We start from the raw sequence: 26,648 nt of genomic DNA on the forward strand, positions 1-26,648 counted from the left end.
TTGTCTTAATGACTACACCTCGGATAACAACCTTCATGGCCTCCCACTAATGTGTGAGGGCGTCCTATAGGGTAGCTACATAATGGGATCTTGAAGTGCTTCTGACGGAGGCGCCATAGCGGTATTGCTGGTTGCCCCCTACCCACCCTAATAATCAGGAGCAGAGTGTGATCCGACAAATAACTAGGTAGATATGAAATCTCATCCACTGCCGTTGTTAAGCCTGAGGAGATACAGCAATAGTCTAGTCGACAAAAAGTATTTGTAGCGGGAATGTGACAGGAGAACACCCTCTTTAAGGGATTTCACTCCCGCCACTCATCTTTGAATGCAGGCCAGTCAGGCTATCCAGCAATACTCTGAGCATTCGGGGTTTAGTGTTCTCTTTCGGCGGGTTCCTGTCCTGTCACACATCTAGGGGGCAGTTGAGGTCTCCCAGTAAGATTACCTTCACTCCCAGGAAAGGGGCAGCTGCTGCCATTGTTGTAAAGAAGTCGGGACAGTCCAAGTTGGGAGCTTATATCTCGCCCTTTCCACTTCCTGTATAGTATCACATACCGCCCCTCTGGATCTGACACATGTTTAATGCATTGGACGTCAAATGCATGGTATCGTCTCCCCCAAGATATGCGTTTCTTGTAGACATGCAATCGCTACCCTGTAGAGTTTCAAATATTCTAGCACTCGCCTTCTCTTCTTGAAATTTGCCATACCCTGTACGTTCCATGTTATAATTTTCTGTTCTTGTACTCCCATATTTACTGGCATTTCTTCGTGATCATTTTCTGTCCTGCACTTCCCGGGATGGTCTACTCACTCCCCCTTTTCTTTAACTGTATCCAAGAATCAGACACTAGATACTTTACTGTTAATATCTGCATATTTCCCCAATTAAACTCAACAACAAAACTCCCAACGTTACCCCCCTCCCAACGGGCATTCCTGGAAGTCTCAACACTGCTCCCTCATATGGTGCGGGATATTGGCCTGCAAGTATGCCCTACAAACCGACCGCACCAATTAAAGCTCCCAACTAAGCATGCCTAAGTAGGCTGGAGGCAGTTTTTCTTAAGTCCCTTTACTCGAGTCTATTAAGTGCTAGGCTAGCGGCCTAGTCTCTGCAGAGGGCGCAAGGTGAACCCTTCATCTCTCTCTCTGGGAATTGGCCCCTGTGGAGGGGTGCTTGCCTCCACGGGACAACTCTACTGCAACAACTATATGTCTCTCCTTAGCTTACATGCATGGTGTGTTCAAGTCTTTTACCCCAAATGTCTCTCTCACCTTTACATTTCTTCTCTAACCATATCCACATATTCAGGACAATCAGGGAGTTTCCCCTGCTCACTTGACTGTTTTTTTCAGTCTCTCCAGGTCAAGTCCTGTATACTGGGTTGCAGTCTCTGATTCTTGTATGATTTCAGTGTCTGAAGCTTGCAGTGTCCTGTCGGGGCGGACTCTAACTCTGCCGGGACTTCCTCGTCAAGTTTGCGATTTCTGATTTGGGCCCCTTCGTCGCTCCTGGTTATCGTCTCCCATTGTTGACGTGTTTGATGATCCTGTGGATGGGACCAGACATGCCTCTGGTATCCCGCTAGAGTCTAGCAGTCACTGGCTTCCTCTGCCGATTGGAAAGAAAGTGTGTGGCCAGCTTTTTCCACCCTCAGCTTCGTGGGGAACAACAGGCTGTATTTCCTGGTAAGTTCACGAAGTCACCTCATGACATTGAGAAAGGCCTTCCTCTGCTCCTGTACACACTGTGTGTAGTCAAGGTATATTGATATGGGATGGCCTTCGAATAGCAATGGTCTTCTAGTACGTATGGACTGCAGTGTCACGTCTCCATCTCTATAATTAAAGAACCGGGCAGTGATGGCTCTAGGTGGCGCACCTGGTCTTGTGGGGGCAGCCAACGACCTGTGTGCTCTTTCAATATTGACAAGCTTTGACAGATGCCTGGGAGCTAAGTCATGCAGGATCCATTCTTCCAGGAAGAGCTCCGGTGAGGGGTCTTCCGCCCGCTCGGGAAGCCCACAAAGAGCAGATTTTTCCTCCTGGACCTCCCTTCAGATTCCTCTGTTCTCATCCAGATGAACTACTAGTTTCTGTAGTACAATAACCGTATCCCTAAGGTACACTTCCGTTTGTAATGTCTCCACGTTTTCTTCCACGTTAGTTACTCTGTCGACCACCTTCCACAGGTCACATCGGAGGAGATTGACATATTCTATTCTGTGAACCATATCTTCCAGATTAGACTGGATCGCCTGCAGCACATCTGCCAACGAGGGTAACTCCTTTTCTTTTTGTGGGTCTCCATGGTCACCTCCACCCACATTTTCTTCTCGGAGACCAGACCCCGATGGGAGGTGCAATACGTAGTTGCTTATTTTGTTGGACTGCGCTTTTGCTCCTTTATCCTTTACCATGATTGGGGACCCAAGGTAAAAAGTAGACTATGCCTCAGAGATCTGAGCCTTCGGGGACATACCCTGAAAATTGTACTCCACTTGGTGTTTTAAGATATACCAGAGCAGAACACCAGGTCTCTACTGGGCATCCAGGGGGTATAATATCAGTCAGTGTCGTGGGCTGGGGTATCTATGCTTAATGTCAAATGAGGGCATTACTAAGCACCTCTCACAATGTGGGCTCACCTCTGATCCATTTCCGCTTTCGTGGCTTTTCAGGAATGTAAGCAGGTCTGGTCACTGGGCCATATATTGGGGCAGCTCTCCATGCGCTCCAGTGCGCACAATGATATAGGATCTATTATGGCCTCACAAGGGTTTGCACACTCAGATCTCCTGTACTACGTAGGATTAGGGATGGTGTCTCTTCTTATCAGTACAGCTCAGCTACAGAGTCCCATCTGAGGACTTAAAATGCTACCTCTGCCACTAATCTCTGGCTTCCCTCAACAGGCAAGACCCAGGGCCTCTCACTAACCTCGAATCTGTTCCTCCTATATTCATAATGCAGGCCCGGTCATTCCAGGATTCCAGACATGGGTATCGGAGTGATCTTCGGAGCGGATCTCCCGCAGCAGACTTCCCTCCTGGTCCCTATCTCCCTGCTGGAGGAGGGTTTCAGGACGCTGCAGCACATTAGGTTCTTCACGCACGTCGCTTGTACTCGTGACTTAGGCCCTCCGGGCCTCCCTTTCCATCAGGTGCATGTCAGATGTCTCTCCCCGAACCCTCCGTGTTCCCACTCACGGGGGCTCCGGATCGCCACAAGTTGATCCAGGGTGCTCCAACACTCTCCGGCCATGGCCCCCTGGCCTCAGGATCTCAGCCGCCGCCACTCCTTACTTGTGTCGCAGATCGGCAGCATTCCGATTAGGGCACGTGGGTCGCGGGTGTGCCAAGCTCCAATGGTTACATCTTCCGGTCAGGCATCAGTCACCCACCGCTCCTGCTGGTTGACGAGCATCTGTGGCCCATGTTGATAGGGTCTTTTGGCTCGTCACTCGCTAGGGACTCCGCACTGAGTAGCAAAATCGCCCCTTACCGGATTCTTGGGTGAGTCGGAGCGTCTCATTTGCTTTCAAGCATACAAAAATGAAGTATTACTTGCGGATATTTCTAAATTACTTTGTTGTCCCTGGGAGCTACCGCAGACACATCTATGCAGCCATCTTGGCAAGCCACGCCCCTCTTAAAAACAACTTGCACACGTCCAAGCCCAACACTAGATGGCAGAAGTATGCACAGCATGTGATTCTACATCGCTACAAGCCACAAACCGATGCTTACTGAGTAAGTAACATTTTCCATTTGTTATACTACCCCTAGACATATATAATTCTCAAACAAATCTAGTTTTACATTTTACTCACAATGCACAGATCATCTTAATTATATGTTCAGCCAAATGTCTGTCTAAGCAAGAGATTAGCTCTTGTTTTAAGGCAACCCATTGAGATTTAATTTTGGAAACTGGCTCCCATGAAAAATGAGTCTGCTTAATGATGTCTATCTTGTACAATTATAAAAGAAGGGTGGAAATGTTGGTCTGCTGGCCATCCTTTTGAGCAGCCTACCTTCTGTTATTTCCTGTAGTTCAAAAAAAGGTTTGCAATAGTTTTAAACTGAACACATTATTATTTTACAGATGTTTTCTTTAAAATACTTGAAACTGGAAGTACTGAATGTCAGGATACAAGCCAGTTTCTGTATTTCCACTATGGCCCCTTTACAACACGAGCATTATTTTGCTGTTGAAAAGGATTTCTAAAGCATCCAAAGCAAATGGTTATTTTGGTAGGTTTCACAGAAATGTTGTTTCATGCCTATTAATGGGGCAGGTATTCCTTTGCAAGCCTTATATATGGACTGCAAATGTAATGAAAGAGGTACATACTGGCCATAAGTTTTTTTTTTTTATCTCCTCGAAACTCGCCTTTAGAATTTCATCCTCCTTGAACACCAAGCTAGTGACAATCATGGGCTCATTAGGAACAGGCTGGTGTTCCTACTACACAGTAGATTACATCCGTTGTTCAGGTTAGTGAAGCCCCTTGAAGCTTGTTATTTTTGCACATTCTATAAATGATTAAAACAGAAAATGAGATTAAAAATCCCTTTGTAGAGTCACATAGAAAACACATTCTCCTTAACCTTTCGCTTACTGCTCTTTATCAGTAATTTGTATGTTCGAGGCATGTGGGCTGCTGAATTCATATCTTAGCATAGATCGCTGCCTAGTTTTGGGTCCGGATGATTGCACCTTGTTGTCCTGGAAGAGTCTTCGAAGTATCACGAGATAGGTGACTCCTCCCCTGGACTACAGTGAGCATGGGCATCTTCTCCATCCTCAGATTGTTTTTTTCCGCCATTGGGTTCGGATGTTATTCCTATACTCCAACTTCGGAATCGAAACTAAACCACTTTCTAAGGCCAAAAGGCCTTCCCTTCTACTTCGACGGTATTGTTCTTGTGCGGTACTTCTTGACTCAACCAAACTTTCCATCTCGATCCGGTCGTCGACGCTGGCCATTGGGCCTTTCGACGCCACGTAGTCCTGCTGTCGATGGAAAGGAGCCCGTTCAAAAAGTGCCCACAATGCCACTCCAAATTCCCACATACTGAAAAACATACAGTATGCAACAAGTGCTTATCACCGGAGCACAACGAAGAAAATTGCCCAGCGTGTGCCCAAGTCCGTTCGAAGAAGACCATCTGGAACCGACGGGCCGCTAGGCAAGAGATGCAGCGGCCGGCACCTGAACCGAGAACATCTTCGATGATGAACACGACCTCCCAGAAGAGGCGGACTTGGATCTAGAAATCATCACCGTTGAGGACCAGTCGGACTCCGATGACCAAATCACGCCGAGGCAAACAGTGAGTACCCAACCCCCAACACCATTTATCCCAAAAGATAAGGTTCCGGTCGAAGCATTGCCTAAAGGCCTTAGCCGAGATCGACAAGCTCCTTCAGAAGCCCCGCCTTCCGGCTCGGCTCCGAAGCCCAAAAACAGGCCTTCTGATAGCCCATGACCGAGTACCATTCTCCCCAAGAAGGTTGTCGACTCCAAGAGGGTTGTCGAAACGAAGGTCGTCGACCCCAAAGAAGGTCGTCAAACCAAAGGTCGTCGAACCGAGGAAGATTGTCAAACCAAAGGTCGTGGAACCGAAGAAGGTGGTCGAACCAAAGAAGGTCGCCCCACCCTAAAAGGTTATCGAGTCGAAAGCTATCAAGTCAAAGAAGAGCCTCGAACCGAAACGGGTCGTCTATTTTAATGAACCAGAAGATCCTCATGCACAGAATGACACATGGGAAGACCAGAAGGGTCCATATGACACACACCCCATCCCAGACACCTCCCCATACCCTACAAAGCCGTCGCCTACTGACAACACCATTGTTTTTAACCAACTGCTAGATAGGGCAGCAAAATACCACAAGGTCGACATGCACACTGACCCAATAGAAGAAGATTTTCTATTTGACACTTTTCCTACTTCTGAGAAAAACGTCAGGACACTTCCTATGTTGAAAGGGGTACTAAAACACGCGCCAGACATATTCAAAGATCCACCCAGAGCATGTGTACTCAATCCCAGGATTGAGAAGAAATGTAAGGCGGCCCCTACAGACCCTACTTATATTAAATCGCAGTTACCTTTAGACTCACTAGTAGTAGCAAACGCTCGAAAGAGAGCTAACTCACAAACAGGAGATGCTCCCCCCTCCTGACAAAGAGTCTAAAATATTAGAAGCCTCAGGCAAAAGAGTAGCCTCACAGGCTGCTGATTCATGGAGGATTGTAAACACACAATCTCTACTAGCATGCTCTGATAGAGCACATTACCATCAACTTGAAGGTTTATAGCAACACCTGCCAGAACCTTTCAAAGCTCAGACTAACGACCTCATACAGGAAGGCAAATTTATAACTAATGCTTCCATTAAATGTGCGCTTGACGCAGCGGACACATCAGCCAGGTCCATTAATACTAGCGTATTACTACGCAGACACGCATGGCTACGCATCTCTGGTTTTAAAAACGAGGTGCAATCCACCATCCTCAACCAACCAGTTAACCAAGACTTCCTGTTTTGCCCTGCAGTAGATATCATCTTAGACAAAATGAAAAAAGATACCGAAACTGCTAAATCTATGGGCACACTGCAGTTTCAACAACATAGAGGTTCCTTTTGTCGCTCCTCCGACAGAGGCTCCGCAAGAGGCAACACATCACAGACTTCCTCTACATACAAAAGCAACACCCAAAGTTCCTTTCATAAAGGCTCCAACAGAGGAGGTTATAGGGGCAACAATAACAAGGGCAGAGGACGGGGCGGCAATAACACCAGAGCCTCCACTGCCGCCAAACAGTGACTTAATCACACTCCCTACAGACCATCTAACACCAGTCGGAGGCAGAGTCAAACAATTCCTACCAGTCTGGAACTCCATTACCACAGACAGGTGGGTGAGACAAATTATCCATTATGGTTATTGCCTGGAACTCACTTCTACTCCTACCAACATACCACCCAAACACCGTCCTATGTCCAAAGAACACATAACATTGTTACAACAAGAGGCCGCGTCCATGCTACAAAAAGATGCAATAGAACAAGTCCCTTTTCAACACCAATGAACAGGGGTATACTCTCTATACTTCCTAATTCCCAAGAAGGATGGATCCCTCAGACCCATACTAACCTCAGACCGCCAAATCAATACATACTCTCAAAGCATTTCCATATGATTACTCTACAACAAGTACTCCTGTTACTCCAGCAGGGCGACTTCCTTGCTACATTAGACCTCAAAGATGCATATTTTCACATACCTATACATCCAGCTCACAGGAAATGCCTCAGGTTCACAATAGAAGGTCAACATTATCAATTCAAAGTTCTCCCCTTCGGGGTGACTACAGCCCCAAGGGTTTTCACAAAATGTTTAGCGGTAGTAGCAGCACACCTAAGAAGGCAACACATCCACGTGTTTCCATACCTGGACGATTGGCTCATAAAAGCCAACTCGTACGCGCAGTGTGCCAGCCATACATCTCAGACACTCCAGCTGCTGCACAGTCTGGGTTTTTCCATAAATTACCCAAAATCACATCTACAGCCCTCCCACATACAGCAATATCTGGCGACTACAATAGATACCTCAGTAGCAAAGGCATATCCAAATCCAGCCAGGATAGCCAACATGCAGACTCTCATTCAAAAGTTTCAGCCACTACACTCTTTGCCAGCGCGAGTGTTCATGCAGCTCATAGGCATGAAGACCTCATGCATATTCATTGTCCCTTATTCCCGACTTCAAATGCGTCCACTGCAAGAATGCTTAGCACGGCAGTGGAACCAAGCTCAAGGACAACTAAAAGACCTAGTGTTGGTAGACAGTCGCGCTTACAACTCTCTCCAGTGGTGGAACCCACAAAACCTTTCCAAGGGGCGGCTATTCCAAGAGCCGGTTCCACAAGTAGTACTAACAGCGGACGCATCACTGACAAGTTGGGGAGCCCACTTACTTCAATACACAGTCCAAGGGCTCTGGACTATCAGACAAAAGACACTGCATATCAACCACTTAGAGTTGCTAGCACAGAGCATATGGAGGTGGGCAATTTCCAAAAAAATTTTTCTCCTAGCAGAACACCTGCCAGGGAAAGACAATCAAATAGCAGATCTGTTAAGCAGACACAGCCAACAGCTACATGAGTGGGAGATTCACCCTCAAGTTCTCCAACCATTCTTCCAAAAATGGGGGCATCCAGAGATAGATCTGTTTGCCACAAACAAAAACTCAAAATGCCAGAACTTTGCCGCCAGGTTTCCTCATCCGTTGTCACAGGGCAATGCGATATGGATGAACTGGTCAGGCAGATTTGCGTACGCTTTTCCACCAGCCCACTGATTCCGCTGGTGGCACGCAAACTACGCCAGCAGTCCCTCACAATGATCCTGGTTGCTCCCACATGGGCAAAACAGCCATGGTCCACTACGTTTCTAGAACTTTCAGTAGTTCCCCACCAAAGACTGCGCCTCTCGCCCCATGTTTTAACTCAGAACCATGGAGAAATCAGGCACCCAGATCCCAATCAGATGAACCTAGCGATCTGGCTCCTGAAGTCTTAGAGTTCGGATACCTTAACTTGCCTCCTGATTGCATGAACATTATCAAGGAGGCAAGACGGCCAACTACTAGAGCATGCTATGCAGCTAAATGGAAAAGATTTGTAATTTATTGCAATAATAACCAAATCAATCCATTAGATGCTTCCATCCAAAACATTATCTGTTACCTCTTGCATCTTCAAAGATGCAATCTAACATACTATAGCAGCATATCTCCAGAACAGACAACACCTTTCCCTGTTTAAAGTACGCCCAATCAAAGTTTTTATGGAAGGTCTTAAAAGGATAATCCCTCCAAAGCACCCACCTTCACCAGTCTGGAACTTAAATGTAGTACTTACCAGACTTATGGTACCTCCTTTCGAACCACTCCATTCATGTGAATTACAATTCCTAACATGGAAGGTGGCATTCTTGATTGCCATTACCTCCCTCAGGCGAGTGAGTGAGCTACAGGCATTAACCATTCAAGAACCTTTCATGCAGATACATGCAAATAAGGTAGTACCTCGGACTAACCCTAAGTTTATGCAAAAGTCATATCCACTTTCCTTATCAATCAATCAATAGAATTGCCAGTTTTCTTCCAAAACCCACAATCAGTAGCTGAAAGAGCCCTACACACACTAGATGTAAGGAGAGCTCTGCTATATTATGTTGACAGGACAAAATCATTTAGGAAAACAAAGCAACTGTTTGTTGCTTTTTCCCCACAACATAAAGGTAATCCCATCTCAAAATCAGGAATAGCCAGGTGGATAGTTAAATGCATTCAAATATGCTATGAAAAAGCTAAACGCACTTTAACAGTTCCCCTAAAAGCACACTCTATGCGTAAAATGGGGGCATTCATGGCTTTCCTAGGGAATATTCCTCTTGAAGACATATGTAGGGAGCTACATGGCCTACCATACACACTTTCACTAAACACTATTGTGTAGACGTGCAAACAAAGCAGCAAGCTGCTGTAGGCCAGGCTGTCCTTAAAACTCTTTTTCAGACTGCTACAGCTGGTACAGGTGACCATTGCTAGAGGAGATACTGCTATACAGTCTATGCCAAGATATGAATTCAGCAGCCCACATGCCTTGAATGGAAAATGCTACTTACCAGTATGCATCTGTTCTTGGCATGTAGGGCTGCTGACATTCATATCGCCCACCCTCCTCCCCGGTGCCTGTTGCAGCTGCAGGATTCTCTTTTGCATGGCCAACTCTTACTTTACTATACTCCATCTTTGCCACAATGGCGAAAAACAATCTGAGGATGGAGAAGATGCCCATGCGCACTGTCGTCCAGGGGAGGAGTCACCTAGCTCGTGATACTTCGAAGACTCTTCCAGGACAACACGGTGCAATCATCCGAACCCACTAGACGGCGATCTATGCTAAGATATGAATGTCGATCAACAACACAAAATGCCAATACTGCTCAGTGGTTTATCTAGTTTGGCAGCATAATGAAACCACAATTATCCTGAATGGACCACTCTTTCAGTCGGGATTTAATCTTGAAACTGTTTATTTGTTTATTCTTATTTAATTTGTATCAAAATGCCATATTTTTGACAATATTCAAGTATTCAAACAATCGAAAATATCCTATTTACATGGGGAGCTCCTATTTATGAAATTAGTCTGTGAATCTATGTACAAGTGATCAGTGAAAAGATAATAAAATATAAGTGTAAACACTTTACATCCTTTACACAACAATTAAACCACCTCACATTCCGTGTCCCACTCATAAACACCATTCATTCATGAAATAATAATAAAGAAAAGGAGAAAGAGGAATTATGTGCGGGTGTCCCTCACCTACAGTTCTAACAGGTGGGGAGGTTGTCCCTGAGCTAGTTAGTCAATTTATTTGAACAGCTAAACATAGGCCTTCACGGATGTTCTAATTTTTCTATTTTAAAGAATACAAACACATGTATTTGATTGGCCTTAGGCCAATCAAATACATGTTTGTATTCTTTAAAATACTAAGGCCAATCAAATACATGTGTTTGTATTCTTTAAAATAGAAAAATGAGAACATCCATGATGGCCTATGTTTAGCTGCGAGTAAGAGCCCAATGTCACAGATGGACAGATTACTTAAGGTAACCACAGATAAAAATGAGGACTTGGAGGCCCGCTCCCGAAGAAATAATGTTTGTATTCTTGGTCTGGCGGAAACCTCAAACACAGGACATATGGAGGACTTTATCAAGAAGCTGATTGTGGAGCTATTCAGCAGAGAATCCTTCTCGGCACACCTCACGGTGGAGAGAGTGCATAGGTCTCTGGCAGCCCGCCCATCGCCCGGGGATGCCGCCACAGCCTCTGATAGCACGCTTTTTAAACTACCGGACAGGGATACGGTCCTTCGTCTAGCCCGAGAAAAGAAAACGGTGCAGTACGAGAACACAACACTGGCCTTCTTCCCAGACTTTACGCAATCAGTGCAGGACGCCAGGCGCAAATTTGCTACGGTCAAGAAAAAATTACAACCGCAGCAAATCCCCTACGCCATGTTGTACCCGGCGAAGCTGAAGATTACCCATCACGGATCGCAACATTATTTCCTGATCCCACAGCAAGCTGAGGATTAACTTCGTCGCCACCACCGCTCGGTGACCGCAGAGTCAGAAATATGGGGGTCGCTCCAGGTCTCCGTCGGACCCAAGCTGAACCGCATAAATAACATTGGTGTTTGCTGGAACTCTCATTGACGCTCTGTGCATGATGAACTGATCTGCGCTGGTGATGTGTACGTATACTTACTGTTAGGTGGGCGAGAGTATGGAGGAACGTGGGTGGGTCTGGTGCCTCTAGTGTATTCCCTGTGAGGACGAACCCCCTGTAGTTAAGTAAATAAGGGGTACAAGTAGTTAAATAATGTTTCTTTGGGAGGGGGGTCCTGTACCCGGCAAGTTGGGGTAGCTGGTGTGGGTGGAGGGTGGAATTTCATTTATAACTGCCCTACAGCTTGTTCAGTCCACTGTGGTCATTGTTATGTGGGTCAATACTGAATGTCATGAGCGGCGCAACGGCAGATAGCACACAAGACATTAATAGTTTTATAATAGTGTTGTGGAACATACGAGGTCTGAATAACCCGAGGAAAAAGCGACAGATTCTAGGTTACCTAGATAGGCATCACATTACAGTGCTATGTTGCAGGAGACGCACTTGAGTCCCGGCTCTAATCTCCAATTTGCCTCGAGGTGGGCCTCGCACCGTTGTTTTGCATCGTATTTTACATACTCCCGGGGAGTGGCCATCTTGGTTAAGAAGGGGGTGACGTTTGTGCCCAGCGGGTCGGAAACTGACATAGATGGTAGATTCTGCTTGGTCTGGGGTAGATTTCACTCTTACTATGTAACTTTTGCCAACTATTATGGACCTAACACTGACGATTCACATGTCCTCCTCTGATTGTGGTGTAGAATTCAGGAAATAGGTACTACTTACATCATCTGGGGCGGGGACTTTAATACAGCGATGCATCCCCATAAGGACCGGTCCCGTGATTCCCCAGCACACTATACTACCACTCAGAGAGCACTGCGAGGTATCATAGACTAGAATTACTTGCTTGACTCCTGGAGGTACAAACATCCCAGGCTGCGAGAGGGTACACATTTTTCAGCATTCCACTCATCTTGGGCCAGATTGGACTACCTGTTTGTGTCCACGGGGATGGCGCATTGGCTGGGACAGATGACCCATTTAGCCTGCACTCATTCTGACCACTCCCCGGTCGTCGCTGAAATGCATGCACCCCTTAATCACTCCCCATACAATAGCTGGCGCCTTAACCCCTTACATCTCCAGGACACGGCATTCAAAACTGAATTGGAGCAAGACATACAAGATTTTTTTGACCGCAATTTAGACTCTGTTCCCAGTATCACAACTGTTTGGGAGGCGTTTAAGTTCATGACCCGAGGCTGGTGCATATCTAAGTGTGGGGGCAACGACTTATCCTGAATTGGAAAGAGAAATCAAACAATTGGAGGGCGGATTGGGTTACGGTTCTGATGAGAGTGCCATTAGAGCCACCATACGCGGTACACTTACGGAATACGAAGAGCTTGCCGATAGGGAATGTAAATTTCGGGGGAAACACCATATCGCACGGGTCTATGGCGAAGGGGATTGCCCAGGGAAAGCTCTGGCAGCTGCGTTCAGACCATAGAATAAAGTGGAATAAGCTGCCTGTGTCCCTGCGCAGCACTCCAAACCTGCTGGCCTTTAGGAAGGGGCTCAAATCCTGGCTTTTTACCTCTTAGTTTTCTGACCCGTTTGGTTCCCTTTTTCTCTGCCTTTTATCTGTTTTTCCTGTTATGTTATGAGTTTGGTGCGCAATGCAAAGCGTCGGGACACTCTTCCGAGTAGCCGTACGCTATATAAAACCCCGGTATAACATAACATAACATAACACCTAGGTTCTCCAATTATATAACGGAACTACAGGCTGCACAAGGCAACACACATAGGAACCTTCCTGATCAAATACCCACGTTTAGGGACTACTACAGTACCTTATACTCCTCCCAGAGGGGCACCCCTCTTGACTTGCCCGACTACTTCGAAGATACCGCACTTGCCTGGTTGGGGGACATTCAGCGTAAATTCCTAAATTTAGAACTAGATTAAATCACAGAAGCTATCATGCAGATGAAGTCTGGACGGGTCCCTGGATCCGATGGGCTGCCCATAGAAATTTATAAAACCTACGCCTCAATTTTGGCTCCAATCCTGAAGGAGGTATATTATGCAGCATTAGAGGAAGGAAGTCTGCCTCGGATGATGAGAGAAGCTCTTATAACCTCATTATTAAAACCAGGGAAGCCCCTACCTTACTGCGACTCGTATCGGCCCCTTTCTCTTTTAAATTGCAATACCAAAATACTAGCTAAGGTCCTGGCGACCCGGCTCAATCTACTGATGTAACGCCTGGTATTACCTGACCAGGCTGCGTTCATTCTGAGTCGGGCCACCTCACTTAATCTCAGAACCCTGGTCGCTGTATTACAAGATATTGACCCTAAGTGCTTGGCAGTTGCTGTATTTCTTGACGCTACCAAAGTGTTTGATTCCCTGGAATGGGGTTACCTACTAGGCACACTGGGGTATATGGGGATGCCTTCTGCCTTCCTCCAATGGATCCAACTGTTATACAACCATCCGGTGGCCTCAATACTCCTGAATGGGGCCAAATCCTCCCCCTTCACCGTATCCAGAGGCACACAGCAGGGCTGCCGTTTATCTCCCATTCTATTTGCCCAAGCCATAGAGCCCTTAGCTGCCAAACTCCGGCAGCACCATAACGATAAGGCACTAATCTACCCGTCTTGACAACTGCTCATCTCCCTATAGGCAGATGATATGACGCTTTATGTTAAAATAAACATGCTAATCTTAACCCTATACTACGAGAGATAACTAAATTTGGCGCCATTTCTGGGGTACAAATCAATTGGTCTAAATCTGCGGTCTTTCCACTTACAGAAAACACCCCACCGCACCAACTGGACTACCCCCTGATTCGGTAAATGGATGAGATAAAATACTTTGGTATACATGTCACTAGAGACAGGGATGCGCTCATGCCGTTAAATTATGGCACAGCTATAGACAAAATTACAGACACCATCACCAAGTGGATATGTCTTTTCGCTGTCCATGGCGGGGAAAAGCTCCTTAATTAAGATGGTTTTATTGCCAAAACTTTGTACTTTTTCATTAACCGCCTCGCTGCTGATGACGAGCTCAGCTCGTCATCAGCTACGGCGCTCGTATGCTGATGATGAGCTGAGCTCGTCATGTAACGCGGCTTTTTGAAAATAGCCGCACACAGCGGGAAAAGCCGCCGCAGCGATGCGGTTAATATACCTCATTATCCCGGGACCTTTTTCTTTAGTACGCTCTATCCTCAACTTAGGAGGCTCATATGGGGCTGGAAACAGGCGCTACTAAACCTGACCACTTTGATGCTGCCATACCACCAGGGAGCGTATGACGTCCCTAATTTAGAATTTTATTATTATTGTGCACAGGCCCATTTCGCTGTGTATTGGATTCGCCCGCCACCGTTTATGCCTCACCTGGCGGTGAAGTATGGCTACCTGGCCACAACACCCACAACATGCGTTCTCTGCACGGCAGTGAAGTAGCATGTATGTGACCCGTCCACCATAGATAGTACAATATTGGCATGGCAACAGATAGCTTGCAAGCTAGAAATCCCTATGCTGTACTCTCCTAAGGTGTCCCTTTCACGTATTCCTTTATTGTAAGTCACCTTTGAGGGGATATGTTGAAAGATGCTAGAGAGGCTCAAGTATTGTGCCTGGGGAGACCTCTATATTGGGGGACAATTCCGCTCCAAGGAACAATTTTTTGAGACCTGTGAGCCGATGACAATGGATACATTTACGTATACCCGTCTCCGGCAAAGTGTGAAGGCTGTTACTCCAGCCTTCCCGGAGGAACCTGATCTACTTGTCCCACTGCATGCCTTGCTACAAGCAGATAATCCTCAGCACACCATATCCCTCCTCTATTAACACATACAAAATTCACCGTCCACATGCCCTGTTCGTGCCAGGCAGAAATGGGACAAGGACTTGAATGTTACACTGACAGATGAACAATGGGAGCTTAGTTGTGTGCAAACAGAGGCTGTGACCCGCAACAGTAAGTTGCGGCTCATCCACCTAAAATTTCTACACCGACTATACCATACTTCGGCTAGGCTTTACAGGTTTCGACTCAGGGATAGTGATGAATGTACACGGTGTGGTAGGGAGGGAGCAGGTTTCTTACACCTGGCATGGGATTGCCCCCCGGAGGCGGCCTCCTGGGCACAAACGTTCCAGGGATTATCGACCATGATAGGTACCCAGATAACACCATGCCCGCTCGTGGGCCTTCTGGGCTTGACCCAGGGAATCCAAACAGTGCACAAAAGTTCCTAGCAACCTGGCTGGTTCCGTCGCCTTAACTCGGCGTTGAATGGTTTCCTGTGGGAGGGGGGGGGGGGGGGGGGGGGCACGAGTTGCCCTGTGGACATGTTTCCTGTCAACATATACTGGGGGCTTGGCCACTTCGGATGTACTGTCGTATTACCAGGCGTCCCGCCTCTTGGTATTAAATGACTGGTGGTATACAGACAGGAGCGACCCCGCATATGCAGTTGAGAGGGCCTTGATGGGCACTGCGTCCGTCCACACGCTACTATACTCGGCACCACTCAGGAGGTCCCTGCCTTCCATCACGCAGGTGGTCTTTAGGGTGTGGAGACAGGCTTTGCATAGGATGGGCTGGTGGAATGTTCTTACCCAGGAGACCCCATTGTGGAGCAATGGTCGGTTGCCCCAGATGGACACATTAATTGGCTTCCGGGGATGGGATGCGATCGGCATTTCCACCCTGGGGGATGTTATGGCCGGGTGCGTGCTTAAGTCCTTTGATACCCTACGGGACAAGTTCGGGATGCCACGTACTCAATTTTATAAATATCTCTAGTTTCATCATGCCCTGACTCCATACGTTGTGGGGCTGGAGAGTCTCCCTGAGTTCAGCCCGTTGGAAGCTAAAGTCTTCATGGGGAACTGCCAGACAAGAAACTGTCACGCATCTACCAAACTCTTGTACGACATTGCTCCTCCGATCTGCAACAACTTAAAATTGCATGGGAACAGGATATCGGGGAATTGGATGAGGAAGATTGGGTGGAGGCACTGGCAAGTCCTAGAGGACTTGCCTGCGACTCGTCCAATTCAGATACTTACACCGTACATATTACATTAGACGGCGCTTGTGGAGGGTGGGCTTGGTAGCGTCCCCTGACTGCCTTAGGTGTGGATCGGAGGTGGGGACTTTAATGCACACAGTTTGGGACTGCAGGGTGTTATGGAGATTCTTGGATGGGGTGTTCCGGTGTCTAGATGAGGTGCTGTCCTGGGTGCTTCAGAGGGATCCCAAGCTGGCCCTGTTACACGTTATGGCCGGGGTATGGGGCAATCGATATAAACGCCACTTACTATTGCTAGGGCTCACACTGGCAATGAGAGATATCGCAAGATCATGGAAGGCGCCCCGGGCTCCATCGCTCATGGCCTGGAGGAATGGAATGGACTTCTGTATGGGGCTGGAACAACCCATATATGTTGCCAGGGGCTGCCCTCGTAAGCACTTGAAGATCTGGAAGAGGTGGGCGGACTATCGTGGACTGGAGCTGGATCCGCCACCTGAGGACAATGCCATCCAGCCCCCTTGACAGTTTGACAGTCATGACATACTGTTGTCACATCGGTATGCACGATACACAATATACTTGCTATACACAATCCAGGTAGAGCAGGCAGTGGCGCACAGGGGGGTGGGACTCGCGGGTGGGTGGAGGGGGGGGGTTCATAGCTACATGTTATGTTTGTCTATTATGCCTTATTATAGAAAATTACTGCAAATGTGATTGTTAAATTGATAATGGTGATTGTCTCTGGATGACAGAGCATTGCATAATATGTGCTTTCGATGCAACCAATAAAATCTGTTTTAAAAAAAAAAAGTTCCTAGCAATAGGGATACTTCTGGTGAAACAACAGGAGGCATGTAGGTTGGGGAGAGATCGGGCTCCCAAGTTTAAAGATTGTATTCACACTAGGTCTACATGGCAAGACTACATGCACCACTTTGCAGGCATGCTGCCCACCAAATCGTGCCCGAAAGACATCTGGGGCCCGCTCACCTCATACCTTCTAGCGCAAGAGGCAGCTGGAGCGGAGGAGGAGAATGCAACTGGGACTGGGGCCGGTCCCCATACCTCACAGGAGGACACACATGAGATATAGCTGGTGGGGCAAGGCGCTGCAACATTCAGATTCGGGACTGGATATGATAGGTCCCTCTTGATGTACTTAGGATTGTTGGATTTTGATGTACTGCACAATATGTCAATAAAGATTTTTGAAACTTTAAAAAAAAAAATGTTTGGTTGGTGCCAAGCACTTTTACAATCAGTAAAGAAGTGAGAAAATAGGCACCCACTGTAATCCGTAGTAAAATTATAATTTTTATCTGGTATAGGATGAGGGAATCTGGTTGGACACCCACCTTTCTTCAGTGAAGACTGACATTGATTGTACTTAAATTGATCATTCCTTGACTACAACCTTTACCATATCATATATTTGTCTATTTGTTTTTTATTTCCTGCAGAAGTGCTGACACAGACGTTCACTGCTCTTCGCTTTGAAGTTCAATTCTACTTGTACGTAACTTTGGCCGATCTGATCCGGACTGTTCAGGACATGGCAGCCACGCCCAAACACAAGGATTATGACTGCTTTGTGTGTGTTATCATCAGCCGTGGTAGCACACAGGAGGTGTTCGGCATTGACAATAATAGGCACGGATTCATGCTGGATAACATACGGAATATGTTCACCGGAGCATTGTGTCCTGGGCTCCTGGGGAAACCAAAGCTTTTCTTCATTCAGAACTATTTAGCTGTAGGTGGGCCTGAATATTCGGACAGCCTGCTGGAAGTTGACGGGAATGAGCATGGGTTCCTTGCAAACCATGGGAGATCACAGGACTCTGGGATTCCTAACGAGGCAGACATATTCTGGAGCCACTGCAAGGTGGATTTATCGGTGCTTGAGAAGTCCCACAGCGCACCCTCCTTCTACCTGCGGTGTCTGTCTCAACTTCTGCAGGATCATCGGGCACGGTAAGCGATGCTAAATCCACAAAATATTTTACTAAACTAGGACAATTCTCAGGTAGGAAAAAAAGGTGATGAAGAGGCAGTAGTGTTTAGTCTCTGTAGAACAGGGCACAAGTCCTAAAAAAAGAAGTGTGGGAAGCTGACGTCACGACAGGAAGTGACGCCACGAAAGGTGGCTTGCACCATCAGACTCATTGCCTCCCCTCACTCACCCTTTAGATGCGATTGCATCTCGCCCCAAAGAGGCCAAAGAGTGAATGTGTGGCTCCATTTGCTCCAGTTATCGAGCTCCCGGTAAAATAAGTGGGGGGACGCCGTCCACCCGCGTGGTACCCCGACTCAAGCCCTGCTGTAGAAGCACCTAGAATGGCCTGATCAAAGCCATAACAATGGTACCTATTTGACATGGAACATTTGTCGGCCTCTTCCCGCTAAGCAGTTTGTAATTGACCCACACTCACACAGCCTTTGTACCAATTTCGTTAAAAGCAAATTAGGCCCAACATAACATTTTCAGGTTAGATATAGCTCTGCACAATAAATGCATTCCAGATACCATAATAGCAAAAATGAGTAGTCATGTTGAAAGTTATAAACCTTCAGGCTGAATTCAGCACACCATACCGCGTAATCATTCACTTATTTTCTGCTTGTAAAAAATTAGCCCTGTCTGAGTCCAGTCATGAAAACATGTCTTCCTAATGGACAAGCAGCCTCCTTTAAAGATAAGTCATAAAGGGACATGCCTCAAAAATTAGTAGTTGTCCTGCCGCCCATCATATGTTTGCCTTGTCTCATTTAGAAGTGTGGAAACTGCTTTTTTCCTGCAGCAAAACTGGTGTTAGATCCTCAATTCGAAAACTGTATCCACCGGACAAATTCCTTGCTGTGTAAGTGAAGAACCCAAAATAAGAAGGGGTGGATCTGCTGCTGGTAGATGCGTGAGTCAAAGACAGTGTTTACACCACCCTGGCTTCTTGGTAACCTCCCTCAAGAGTTTAAATCTGCTATTGAATACAGAGGATTTGCATGCTTTAGTTACTGTAGCTAAGAGGTACAGTTATTAATCCAGTTTCGAATTAGACTAAACATAATTAAGTTTGAGTCGTGGCAAAATCTTAAAGATTTTGCTTAAAAAAGCTAAATTGTGTGCTATGTTCTCAGACAAATAATGCTTTTAGCATTGGCACCTATACATTGAATCACAGAGGTAAGATTAAGGGATATTCGTTTGTTGTATGGATTAATTTAAAATGTAGCCGCCATGATTTGGGTGCGGTGTCTCTCATAGTCTCACTTTAGACAGCTCGCTCCCTTATTTGAAGGGTGGCAGCTTCCCCTTGGTAAACACATGAGGGGCTTTTGCATATGTAAGGCATTTTCATGTGCTTTATTTAAACTCAAGTACCCCTACTCTCCGGTATATCCTCAATTGCAAAGGGCAATTACACAGGGGGTGGGAGTGCCTAGTGACCCAAGGCCTTCTTCACCATTGGCACAATAAAGTTTGTCCCCAAGCTCACCATTGACAGCTGTCATGATACCGTTCTGTGTAAAGCCCCTTTGGAACTGTTTTACAATGGAAGGTATGCTCCACAAATGGCCAGTAGAGAGCATTACTGAGTTACGAAGGCTTCTCTGTAAATAAATCTGAGTAGTCGTTTGTGGGGTGGCTGATTTCCTAATCAACAGTCCACCCAAATTAATTCAGTGTATTATAGAGGAAAGTGAAGGACACATTTCTAAATTCACATAATCACTAGCCCTCCCACATTCACACACCCTCTTCATTCTATGTGACATTTGCACAAAATTCCTTAATTGCCTGTGTTCCATTAATATTGAAGTTAAAAGAGAGCATTTGACCCCTCCAAAATGTCTTATCAGCCCACTAAATAGAGGCTTGTTATTCCAAAAGTATAATTGGCTCCCCTAAACAAGCATGAGAATCCAGGTGACAAACTCCCTCCTCTGCAGCGGTGCCTTGCCCTTATGGGCATCTGGGTCCCGCACTTCTTGTTTTTTGCCATTTGTATACTATATTAATAGTCAATATTACATTATTATTCGCTGTTAGTATGATTTATTTATTTATTTTATTTATTTTAAAAGTTTTATATAGCGCGAACAAGATCTTCGCAGAAATCAGAGCGCTTTACATAGAAGGGTACATGAGGGAACATAGTCAGACAAGTAAATCAATAGATCACACAGTACAAATAGTACAAATAAGTGACTGCAAAGCCAATCATGTGAGTAATAAGACAACTCAAACAAATAAGTAAAGGGGTCAAACATGTAGTACAGATCGGTGCAGGGTGTTAATAGGGTTCGAGATAGTAGTTCAAGTGTATTTAGCCATGAGGATAGCTTTTACTTCTTTTTTAAAGAGTGTAGTGGAGGAGATAAGCCTGGTTTCGGGAGGGAGTGAGTTCCAAATCATAGGCGCCATTCCTGAGAAGGAGCGCTTGTATGTTTTTTCCTTCCGGAATCTTCGAGGTTTCAGCAGAAGATTGTTTGTGCCTCTCGTGTTTCTAATTCCCCCAGAGATTGTCAATTTCTGAGCAAGGTAGCCGGGTGAGTTTAGGTGTACCGCCTTGTGTGTCATGCAGGCGATTTTCAGATGTATTCTGGATTCAAAAGGCAGCCAATTCAGGGACTTCAAGTCAGGGGTAATGTGGGAGTGCTTTTTTGACCCAGTGATGAGTCTCGCTGCAGCATTTAGAGAAGCTTTTAGTGGTGCGGTTGTAGTTAGGGGGAGTCCGCAGAGGGCGGTGCTGCCGTATTCAATTCGTGGGATGACTAGTGCTTGTACTGCAGTTTGGAAGTCTTTGGCTGGGAGGTAGGGTTTAAGTTTCCTCAGAGTATTGATCTGGAAGTTCGCTCCCTTTGTCGCCTTGCTGATATGTTGCTGCATGCTGAGATTGGTGTCGAGTGTTATGCCTAAAGATTTTGCTGAGTCCACGATGGTGGGTTGGACATTGAGTGCGGTTAGGAGTTTAAGCCAATGTTGAGTGGTGGATATCTTCGCTGGAGGTGAGATCAGAAGGAACTCTGTTTTCAGGGCATTGAGTTTGAGGTGATTGTCGGCAAGCCAGGATTGGGTGCATCTGATCGTTGAGTTCAGGAGCAGGATGTCATTGGGTGATTGTAATTTAAGGTAAAGTTGGGTGTCATCGGCGTACATGTGGAAGTGTACATTGGATGCTTGTAGCAGGTGGTGAGAGGTTCCATGACTAGGTTGAACAAAGTTGGGGATAGAGAGGATCCTTGGGGGACGCCTAGCGTTTCAGGTATTGGCGAGGACATCAGGTTGTTGCTCTTGAATTTCTGCGACCTGTTGTGAAGAAAGGAAGTGAACCACTTGAGGACAGTTCCAGATAAGCCCATTCTTGTGTTTAGTAGTTCTAGTAGATTCTCATGTTTAACGGTGTCGAATGCTGAGGAGAGATCAAGAAGGATGAGGAGGCAGGTGTCGTTTTGGTCTAGCATTTGAAGTGCGTCGTCAATTATGTGAGTCATAGCAGTTTCTGTGCTATGTCCTGCTCGGAAGCCTGACTGGTGAGGGTTGAGGAGATCGAATTGCTCAATGTGTTTAGTCAATTGTAGTTGTGCGCATTTTTCCAGCAGTTTGGCGAGAGTGGGGATATTGGTGATGGGACGGTAATTGTTGAGATCAGAGGCGTCGGCTGTTGGTTTCTTTAGTAGAGGTGTGACCTGACCAACTTTGAGGGAGTCAGGTATGCTTCCTTGTTGGAGAGAGCTGTTGATGATTTTAGTCCAGAGAGGGAGAAGCAAAGGGGTAAAGTCTTTTACTGCGAAGGCAGGGAGGGGGTCCGTGAGGTGATTGGATGGTTTCAGGGTGCTGAGTAATTTGCCAATTTCTTCTTCCGAGTATGTGCCAAAGGTTGACCATGTAGCATTGTTTTTTGGTTCAGTGGGTGCTAGGCATTGGGGTTTGGAGTAGAGGCTTGCGTCAATGAGGAGATCGCTTTTTATTTTGTCCGTTTTTTGGATAAAGAAAGCAGCGAAGTCTTCACAGGAGGGTGCCTCACGCCCAGTGTTGAGTGGTTGTGGTTGCTCCTTGGATTGTGACTTGATTAGCTCAAACAGTTTTCTCGGGCGGTTTTTTGCTTGGTCGAGTTGAAGGCTGAAGAAGTCCGATTTTGAGCGTTTTATTTTCCTGAAGTAGGAGTTTCTCTTTTTCTTCAGATCTTTTAGGTGCATTGCGGAGGGAGCTGATCTCCAGGTCCGTTCTGCCATTCGCATGTCTCTTCTATCCTCGTTGAGACTCCCGTCGTACCATGGTTTGGAGATTTTAGTATAGACTCTTTTTAGCTGCATAGGTGCAGCCTCATTAATTATAGAGGTCATAGCGTTGAGATAGTGGTCAGTCAGAGTTTGGACGTCCGTGGCGCCTGTAGGTGGGAGTAGGAGATTGCAACTGTTAGGGGGCAAAGAGCCTGGGTTGAGCTTTTTCGAGTCTCTTTTCCAGACTTTGGGCTTGGAGAGTTGAGCCGGGTTGACTTTGACTTTTTCATTGATAAAGAATGTGATAATATGATGATCTGACCAGTCACAGGGTTGGATGGATTCGAGTTGGATAGAGTCTTCTTTGGAGATGATCAGGTCGAGGGTAGAACCTTTCTCGTGGGTCGGGCGGTTGCATATTTGGGTGAGGTTAAGGGCATCGAGGAAATATTTAAGACTATTTACCACCGCGTCGTTGCGGTCATTCCAGTGGAGGTTGAAGTCACCAAGGTATATTTGGGTGAGCTGCCGTCCGGAATTGGTTGAGATCATATCCATGATTTGTTGGGAAAAGGTGAGGTTGTCCCTGGGTGGGTGGTAAATGCTGTGAAGAGAGCATATCGGTTTGCCCTCACTAATAATGTCGAGGCAGATGTATTCCCAGGATGTTGGGGATGGTAGGGATGTGGAATTGACTTTCTGAACAGAGAGGTTGTTCCTGTAGATGCATGCGATTCCACCACCTATTTGGCTTGTTCTGTCGAGCCTGATAATGTGGTAGTTGGGAGGAACCAGAATGTCCATTATGGGTGTCGAAGATTCAGTTAGCCACGTTTCAGTCAGGATGATTAGGTCAAGGTCCCGCGATAAGAGGAGGTCAGTAATGGCTGTGGAATGTTTCGTGGCCGATCTGCAGTTGAGAAGAGTGCATTTGAGACGGGGTGTGTAGAGGGTGTTAGATGGTTCTAGCAAGAGAGGGACTTTTCTAAGGTTATTGGGGATGGAGAATCTGCTGTTTAGTGTGGGTGGTCTAAGGTGATTTGGGTGTATCGTGGGAATGTTGCGGTGTGGGGTGCTTGTGTGAATTTGGGGGGCTGGGTCATAGGAGCGGAGAAGGGTGAGTGTGTCGAGGTCAGAAGAAGAGTTGTGGGTGCGGCGAGGGCGGTTGTTGCGATTAAGAGCTGGGATTGAGGTCAGATTGGGGGATAGCTGAGTGCGAGAGTTAGTCGGAGGGGTGGGGGACAAGTTTGGCGGGGAGGTGTAGATGTGTGAGGGGTTGCAGGGGCGATGCGGGGGACGAGGGCAGTTGCTGCGCCTATGAGCAGGGATTGACGCCTGGTGTGGGGCGTGATGAGGGTGGGAGTCCGCCGGCGGAGTAGGGGACAAGTTGGGAGGGGGGGTGTAGGTGGGTGGTGGGTGTATGGGGTGTGTGGAGAGTAGTTCTTTGATGGCGTGAATGTCTTCTTTGATCTGAGTGAGGGTGGCCGTCATGTATTCCATCGTAGGGTAGGTGATGGGGGTGGGAGTGGCAGTCAGGGGTGAATGGCTGACCAGGGAATTCGTGTGCAGGTGGGAGGGAGGGCTGGTGTTCGAGCAGGTCTGCGTTGTGTTGGTGTGCGGGATGGGGATAGGGAGGCGAGAGGTTTTGGGCGGGAGGGGTGTGGATGAGGTAGGGAGGAAGTTGGTGTTATGGGTGAGGGCATTGGTGGTAGGCGGGGGGGTCAAGGTGTAGGCTGGGAGACTGGTAGCCGTGGTGGGGGTGTAGGGAGGGTAATGGGGGCTGAGAGTAGGAGGGGAAGTGGGATTGGAGATGGTCCTGTTGAGGGGAGGGGGAGTTAAATTAAGAGAGGGGGTATGTTCTGCGAAGTTGGTTAGAGGGTAATGAGGACTGAGAATGGGGGGGATTGAGGGGGGGAATTGTCGGAGTGCGTGTTATTATGGTGCTGGACTAAGTTAGGTGTGTTATGGGTGGGAGCTGTGCTGTCAGCGGCGAGCGGGGTGTTAATGCCCGCTGTAGGTGTGATAGGAGTGTTGAAGGTATGTGTGGAGGTCCGCGAGTTGGTAGAAGGGGCGGGGGAAAGAGCGGTGTATGAGGGGGAGCGATCTGTGTCTGTGATTGAGTGCTGAATTGGGATAGTGGGGTTGTGGGTAGGGGATGGGAGGTCAGGGGTGGTAGGTGTGTCCCTGATTGAAGAGTATGTAGCTGTGAGGTCATGGTTGGTGGGACTGGGGGAGATATGAGTGTTTGTCCGTGAATTGGAGAGGTGTTCTTTGAAGGTGGAGAACATGTTGTCTAGCAGTTCCAGTTTCCTGTCTGTGGATTGTGATAGGACAATCCCGTTATTGTAAATAGTGATGGTGGCTCTGCCTGGAAAGACTTGGGATGGTGTGATGGAGAGAGTTAGGCTGTGAGCGGATTCTGGTGGAGGAGACGGTGAGTAGGGTGAGGAACGCTTTTCTCCATTGAGCTCTGCGTGTGGTGTGGAAGATGATATCGGTGTTCAGGGATCCATTGACCGGTGAGAAGTAGGTGTCAGCAAAGGGCGTTTCCGAGTGTGACCTAAGGAAGTTGTGTTTAAAGCGTTTGGCGGCTTTTTTGGTGAGTGATGGTGGGTAGTTGATTTTGTATGTGTGTTTGCCGATGGGGTCCATGTTGCGTTGAAGGATTAGGTGGGTATGGGAGGATGCACTAGTGCACTATAGTGGTACCAATGTGCAGAAAAACAAGTGTGCAGAAAAACAGGTGCATACAGTAGGTTACACAGTAATAAGTTATAAATTACCAAAGTGGCACTAGTAATCAACCAGCATAACCAGGATATAAGAGTGAGCAGTAGGGCAAATACATACGGTAAATTGTAAGGTACAAGGTGTAAGAGTGGGCATAATACTGATAGTATATAAGGGTAGGGTACAATGGGAGAGTGCACTAATGCACTATAGTTGTACAAATGTGGATAAAAACAAATGCGTACAGTAGGTTACACAGTAATAAGTTATAAATTACCAAGGTGGCACAAGTGATGAACCAGCATAGTCAGGATATAAGCGTGTGCAGTAGAGCAAGTACATACGGTAAATTACAAAGTACAAGGTGTAAGTGTAGGTACAATACTGATATAATATAAGGGCAGGAAATAAAAATATACGTAGATACGTGATACGTAGAAAAGTAGGAGTGGGTGTAGGTTGAGGAAGAGAGCAGGATAGTGCAGAATACGGGTGAAAGTATAATACTGATAGAGTGTAGGAGCAGGATACAATGCAAACACCAATTTACATAAATCAAAAATGATAATAACCTAACTGCGAGTGACAGTCCAGTAGCACTGTGAGGCACTGAATATTTCTGATTTCTGGCATAAGCGCTTAGAGGCGCCAGCCATTGGAGAGATTTTCCTTGGCAAAGACATATTCATGGCCTCAGGGGTCTGACACGCCTCAGTGCCTCCCAGTTTTTAACTTGCTGCAGAGTAACAGGTGAGGATAGTCCCTGGGGCTTTTGTCTTCAGGCCTGTAGTGCCTGGGTATACACGTCACCCAGACTGTCACCACTCCGTCTCATCACATCGTGGGATAGGGTCAGAAGCCTCTCTGACCCTATGTCACTCTTGATGAGTTTGAAGAGGGTGAGGCGAAAACGGAAGGTTGTGTGTGAGCATGAGTGCATGTGTGAATGAGAGTGAGGCTCAAAATGAAGTGAGTGAGAATGAGAATAAATGAGTGAGAATGTGTGGTAGGGTGTGAGGGAGTGAGCGTCATTGAATGTGATTGAGTATGTTACATTTACGATTCTGCCGCTGACCTTAGGATACTGGAGGTAATTCTTGTATTACTGAGGTAACCATGTCAAAATGCTGGTGCTGGCATATTGGAGGTAACTCATGGTATTAACGATACCCCTAGCAAATTCTGGTGCTGAATAGCAGAGGTAATTCCTGGCTTATGGGACAGCTGTGGCAAAATGCTGAAACTGTTGTGCTGAAGGTAATTCTTGGCATAAGTGAGGACAACCATAGCATACTTGGGGCGGAGGGGGGTCAGTACTTGACTAATTA

At 46.8% G+C, this 26,648-nt stretch overlaps 1 protein-coding gene across 4 annotated transcripts in view; it reads left to right on the forward strand.

Annotated features, from left to right (window-relative positions):
* Nucleotides 1-26,648, forward strand: part of CFLAR (CASP8 and FADD like apoptosis regulator) — a 462,739-nt gene that overhangs the window by 408,869 nt on the left and 27,222 nt on the right. For all 4 annotated transcript variants that reach the window (XR_015308382.1, XR_015308381.1, XM_086955239.1 and 1 more), the window contains one exon: nt 17,829-18,342. Coding sequence is in view for 2 of the 4 variants with exons in the window: in XM_086955239.1 (XP_086811365.1) it covers nt 17,829-18,342 (514 nt within the window). In the remaining 2 variants the exon portion in view is untranslated. The remainder of the gene's footprint in view (nt 1-17,828; nt 18,343-26,648) is intronic.

The sequence above is a fragment of the Lissotriton vulgaris genome, chromosome 2_1 (genome assembly GCF_964263255.1).
Source record: "Lissotriton vulgaris chromosome 2_1, aLisVul1.2, whole genome shotgun sequence".
NCBI lineage: Eukaryota > Metazoa > Chordata > Amphibia > Caudata > Salamandridae > Lissotriton > Lissotriton vulgaris.